The sequence below is a fragment of the Euleptes europaea genome, chromosome 18 (assembly GCF_029931775.1).
Source record: "Euleptes europaea isolate rEulEur1 chromosome 18, rEulEur1.hap1, whole genome shotgun sequence".
Lineage (NCBI taxonomy): Eukaryota > Metazoa > Chordata > Lepidosauria > Squamata > Sphaerodactylidae > Euleptes > Euleptes europaea.
The window spans coordinates 19,418,257-19,424,696 of NC_079329.1; the positions used below are offsets into that span (position 1 = coordinate 19,418,257).

The window sequence follows — 6,440 nt, forward strand, 5'->3', positions numbered from 1 at the left end:
AAAAGAGTAAATAAAATTACACAAGCAATAGAAACAGTAAAAAAAAAGCAGCAGTAAGAATGAAAAGCTGAAGTAAAGCATCCACCAAATATATTATTTATTTAGTGCATTTATTTCCTGCCTTTCCTCTCCCCTCATTTATTTTATCCTCACAACAACCCTGCGAGGTAGGTTTGCAGTGTGTGTGTGTGACTGGCCAAAGTTCATGGCAGTGTGAGGATTTGAACCTTAGCCTCCCAGATCTTGGTCTACCAAATGTAAACAGTATACCACACTGGCTATCAAATGCTTGATATCATAAGAAAACAGTAATAGTTTGTATGCTTCAAAAATTCATAGATCTATCAAAAAAAATTCAAAAAGAGAAGGAAATAGCCAACAGCTAATTCATGTCCAATCCCTGTCAATTCATCCCAATGTTTAAAAACTAGATTTCTGAAATGTTACATGCCTTGAGAACTTCCTGATTCCTTTCCCCAAAGCTTCCTTCACCTCTTTGTTTCTCAAGCTGTATATTAGGGGATTTACCATGGGAGTCAAGACAGTATAGAACAAAGAGAAGATTTTCTTCACGTATCTGAGATTCCTGGACCTTGGGAGCATATAGACGAGCATAAGAGTTCCATAAAACAGGGCAACCACAATCAGGTGAGAGGAGCAGGTGGAGAAAGCTTTCTGCCTTCCGGTAATGGACTGGATTCTGAGGATAGTAGCAATGATAAAAGCATAGGATGTCAAAGTAAGTACAAAAGGAGGTAGGGTAAAAATGCAGGCAAATATAAAGGCAGAGAGTTCTACTAATTGTGTGTCACTGCAGGAAATCTGTTTTATGTCAGGAATCACATCACAGAAGTAATGATCAATTTCATTAGGGCCGCAGAAAGATAACCGTGATACCCGAACAGTGATGCTTGTACCAACCAAGATCCCGCTTACCCAAGATCCTGCTGCCAACTGCAGGCATAATTTGCCATTCATGACTGTGGCATAATGCAGTGGTTTAGACACTGCTAAGTACCTGTCGTAAGACATCGCAGATAGGAGGTAGCATTCGGCTCCTCCCAAGAAAGAAAAGATAAAAAACTGTATCAAACAGGCTTTGATGGATATACTTCCATCACTGGTCAGCAGTCCAGCCAACATCTTTGGCATGATGGTTGTGCTGTAGCTAGACTCTAAGAAGGAAAGATTCCCTAGGAAGAAGTACATGGGAGTGTGTAGGTGCTGATCCACTGCAACTAGTAAAACAATGAGGAGGTTCCCGGTCATGGTTGCCAAGTAAATTACCAAGAACAGTATGAAAAGAAGAATCTGCAGCTTTGGGAGATCTCCAAAACCCAAGAGGATGAATTCCGACACTGTTGTTTGATTTTGCTTTTCGCTGTTTGCCATTGTCTGCGTCTTGAGAAAACAAAAGACTCAATTTAATATTTTTTTGCACAAGGTAGGATATGTCTTTTGGATGAGCCTTAAGAACCAGAAGAAACTCTATAAAAATCTGTGAACATCTATCAAATCCTGCATTTCAGTGGCTCAGAACCAAGTCTTGGCCCTACCAAGCTATTTAGGGAAGATAGCTGTTACAACAGAAACACATACCATAATTTCATAATATGAGTACGATGTGAACATTTGCAGAATCACTGAAACCAAAAAGAGATGGTACTTATATCATTACCTAAAATAATAAATATTACACGGTAGGAAGGGCCTCACTTTGTTGCCTTATGTAAAATAACAGTCTTTGGAGAAGCAACCAATGTAGGGTTTATCCTACTACACAGTATGGTGGGCTGGGTTCTGTACCTGTTTCTGGCAGTAAGAACAGCAGGAATGTTATTTTCCTTTTCCCCATTCTTACAGCAACAGCACAATCTCTTGTACATGTGGAGGGTAAAACTGCACACTGCCCACCTCTGAAGCCCCCACTCTGAAATGTCTTTGTCCAACTCAAATTTTGGCAAATGGCTAAGGAAGGGAGTTTTCCAAAATACCAAATACTAGATATCTTAAATGCCCCCAGCCCTCTCCTGTGGCCAGGGGGCACCTGGCAACCCTATGAATGCCAGCTTGAGGGTGGAAAAGACAAGCTTGATCATCAAAAGACTGAGGTGCAATAAGATCTGTTAGATCTGTTCCTGAAAGTCATATATCATGTAAGAAGTGTTTAAAAAGCCCCTGTCCCCTCACCAGTTGGATCTGTTCTTGTTTCTAATATGCTGATCATTGCTAAGGACAACTATTCCATGATTGATTGGACTGTACTAAACATTTGTAATATTTTCTCTTGCCTTTCCCCCTCTCCTCCTAGCCCTTAAATATTTACCCTGACAGAAACTATCTTACCTCCCTGTACTCATTCCGAAGATTTCTGTTTTCTGAGCAAAGACCTAGGTCAGTCCATAATAAAGTGACTGTCTGTAGTACTCAAATGTATATACTACGCTATGAGATAGAAAATGTCTCTTGATAGTTCTTGTGACAGGTGTTGTAATCTCTAGAGTAAAGAAAGGTACTTAAGGAAATAAGATTTACAGATGGGAATTAAGTCTTACTCCCTTAGCCACAATAACCTCCACCATTTTCAGGACCCAAGAAAGTTAACACCTTAGAACATTCTGTTTGAGGCTCTGTATCCACGCTACCTCTGACATTTTTTTTTGCCTTTTATTCTCATCATCATTTGTCTCTTTACTGTGCACTCCATATCATCTCCAAGATTACCATGTAGGTAAACCTGGTCTGAGGTGGTATAATGAGGCTTGGTCTCTGAGTAAGGGTTGCCAACCTCCAGGTGGTGTATGGAGTTCTCCAAGAATTACAAGTAATCTCCAGATCAGTTCTCTTGGAGGAAATGGGAGCTTAAGAGAGGGGACTATAGAGTTGTGTCCCTGAGATGCTCCTTCAACTGCACCCTCCTCAGGCATTGCCTCCAAATTCTCAGGAATTTCCCAAGCTAGAGTTAGCAAACCTACTGTAGGTGGTTAGGTCATAGCTGAGGTTCCCTTTATATGGGCTCTGTAACCCACTGGGTTCTTTAACCCACTTTGGCTTCTGAAGGCAAACATGTTTAAAACAAAAACAAAAACTTAGGCCTTTTATGCTTGGCTGTTTTCCTCGCAGTCACCCTCTGACAACTATGGGTCTTTGTGTTGATTATGCATGCCGTTTCCGACCGTCAGAGGTCACCTTGCTCTCTCCCTGCCTTTCCACGCATTTTGCCTGCGTTTTCAGAGACCTGTTTTCTCTCGAATTTGAAAACGCAGGCAAAACATGGGGAAACTCAGGGGGAGAGCGAGGGGACCTCTGATGGTTGGAAATGGCATGCATAATCAAAACAAAGACCCAGAGTCATCAGAGAGGTGACCACAAGGGAAACCGCCAAGCATAAAAGGCCTTTGGTTCTTGTAGGTTATCCGGGCTGTGTAACCGTGGTCTTGGTATTTTCTTTCCTGATGTTTCGCCAGCAGCTGTGGCAGGCATCTTCAGAGGAGTAACACTGAAGGACAGTGTCTCTCAGTGTCAAGTGTGTAGGAAGAGTAATATATAGTCAGAAAGGGGTTGGGTTTGAGCTGAATCATTGTCCTGCAAAAAGTATCAAAGGTAATGTGCTAATCATTGTCCTGTAAGTATCAAGATGATGTGCTAATGAGGGTGGGGTATGTTAATATGGAACCATTGTATCCTGAAATGATCTGTTAATATGTGAAATCCAAAGCTAATCAGAGAAATCTAGGCAGTAATAAAAACTACCTCACTACATTTCCATTGGCTGATATGCCATTTTTATTCTGAAAAAGGGAAGTGGTAAATATCACATCATATCATTCATAAAGGGAGGAAAGGCACCATGGTACAGCCCAATCTTTTCAGAAATTGGAAGGTAAGCAGGGTCAGGACATGAAAGGGAGACCACTAAGGCAGCCTCTGCAGAGGAAGACAATGGCAAAACACCTCGGCTTCTCACTTGCCTTGAAAGCCCCTTGCTGAGGACACCAAAAGTCGATTGTGACTTGATGGCACTTTACACACACTCACGTAATTCATAACTCTCTTTAGGCACTTTCTCAGGGCCTCCTTCACTTCCTTATTTTTTAGGCTGTATATCAGGGGATTGACCAATGGAGACAACACTGTGTAAAAGAGAGAGAAAACTTTCTTTATGCTTCTTAGATTCCTGGATCTTGGTACCATATAAACGAGCATGATGGTTCCATAATACAAGGCAACTACAATAAGGTGAGAAGAACAGGTGGAGAAAGCCTTTTTCCTCCCAGTGGTGGATGGGATTCTAAGGACAGACACTATGATGAAAATGTAAGATGAAAAAATGAGGAGAAAGGGAGGCAGGGTAAGAACACTGGCAGATATGAAGGATGAGAGTTCAAATAAATGGGTATCACTGCAGGAGACATATCTGATGTCAGAACTAATATCACAAAAATAATTGTCTATTTCATTAGGGCCACAGAAGGATAACCAAGATATTTTCAAAGTCAAGATTGTGCTGATTAAGATTCCGCTGACCCAAGACACAGCTACTACCTGGAAACACAACTTTCCATTCATAAGAGTAGAATAATGGAGTGGTTTACATATTGCTAAATACCTGTCATAAGACATCATGGAGAGGAGGTAGCATTCAGTACCTCCCACACAAGTAAAAATGTAAAATTGTAAGAAACAGGCTTTGAAGGATATACTTCTTTCCCCCATCCAGAGGCTTAGCAACATTTTAGGCAGGATGGTAGTACTAATGCAGATTTCCAAGCAGGACAGATTTCCCAAGAAGAAGTACATGGGGGTGTGAAGGCATTGATCAGTCACAACTAGCAGAACTATGAGGAGGTTCCCAGCCATGGTTGCCAAGTAGATCACTAAGAATAGTAGGAAGAGAAGAATCTGCAGGTTAGAGAGCCCTCCAAATCCCAAAAGGATGAATTCAGACACTGTGGTTTGATTTTGCTGTTCTCTGTTCCCCATCCTCTGCTCCTTGAGGAAACAAAGAATGCCACTTAATATTGGATAACAAAAAGGGAACTCTCAATAACGACATTTTCATAATCAATATGAATGATAAATTTGTTTCGGCTGTAACAAAACTATAATGTCACCAAGCTCTATGTGGAAGGTGGGTATAATTCCTAAAAACCTCCACACCATAGACCACTAACCATTTTGTCATAACATAGAAATGGGTTGGCTGTAGGTAGAGAGGTGGCTGAAGAGTAACCCTCTGAATCTAGAAGAAGTGGGGCATTGTGTAAACTGTCTTGAAATGTAGCTGGATAGGGCTCTAAGGACAAATCCTATGAGTTGTATAAATTATCTCACACGTTTTGATTGTATTTTACTGGAAGAGACTACTGAGGAACTAGTTTGGCCCGTTTTTGTTGTTGTTGTTGTTGTTTGTTTTACAATATCCCTGTTTGAGAGCAATGTTTTTCCTCTAGGCAGATCACATGCTGGTATCTCATGTGTGGTCTTCACTACCTTAGAGATGAAATGGTCCTCAGGAGGTAACCCTCCTCCAGGCTGCTAACTTTTCATTGCTCATTATTGTGGTATATCTTTCACCATCTCTCATTGTAAGGATTTAACTACCAGCTTAGCAACTATGATGCTCATTTTTTTCTTCTGTATAATAAAATGTTAACTATTTTTCAGTTATCCCAAATGTATCTTGAGAAAAAGACAAGATAGGTACTTCCCTTCCCTCCAACATACAGGATTCCTGGATTTTGGTACCATGTAAACAAACATGAGGCTTCCGTAATACAAGGCGACTACAATGAGGTGAGAGGAACAGGTGGAGAAAGCCTTTTTCCTCCCAGTGCTGGACGGGATTCTAAGGACAGACACTATGATGAAAATATAAGAGGAAAGGATGAGGAGAAAAGGAGGTAGGGTGAATGCACTGGCAAATATGAAGGCTGAGAATTCAAATAAATGGGTGTCACTGCAGGAGATAAATCTAATGTCAGAACTAATATCACAAAAATAATTGTCTATTTCATTAGGGCCACAGAAGGATAACCAGGATATTTTCAAAGTCAAGCTTGTGCTGAGTAAGATTCCACCGACCCAAGACACCCCTAATAGCTGGAAACGCAACTTTCTATTCATAACAGTAGAATAATGGAGTGGTTTACATATTGCTAAATACCTGTCATAAGACATCACGGAGAGGAGGTAGCATTCTGTACCTCCCACACAAGTAAAAATGTAAAATTGTAAGAAACAGGCTTTGAAGGGTATACTTCTTTCCCCCATCCAGAGACTTATCAACATTTTAGGCAGGATGGTAGTAGTAATGCAGATTTCCAAGCAGGACAGATTTTCCAAGAAGAAGTACATGGGGGTGTGAAGGTGTTGATCAGCCACAACTAGCAGAACTATGAGGAGGTTACCAGCCATGGTTGCCAAGTAGATGACTAAAA

At 40.9% G+C, this 6,440-nt stretch overlaps 2 protein-coding genes across 2 annotated transcripts; both read right to left on the reverse strand.

The window, feature by feature from the left end:
* Positions 1-420: 420 nt before the first annotated feature.
* LOC130490760 (olfactory receptor 10A7-like) lies at positions 421-1,392 on the reverse strand. Its single transcript, XM_056864566.1, has one exon. The coding sequence runs from the start codon at positions 1,390-1,392 to the stop codon at positions 421-423; it is 972 nt and encodes a 323-aa protein (XP_056720544.1).
* A 168-nt stretch (positions 1,393-1,560) lies between these two features.
* Positions 1,561-4,983, reverse strand: LOC130490761 (olfactory receptor 10A3-like). Its single transcript, XM_056864567.1, has 3 exons — positions 4,039-4,983; positions 2,976-3,054; positions 1,561-1,643 (listed from the first exon to the last, which is right to left on the reverse strand). The coding sequence occupies exons 1-3, from the start codon at positions 4,981-4,983 to the stop codon at positions 1,561-1,563; spliced, it is 1,107 nt and encodes a 368-aa protein (XP_056720545.1).
* Between the last annotated feature and the right edge of the window lie 1,457 nt (positions 4,984-6,440).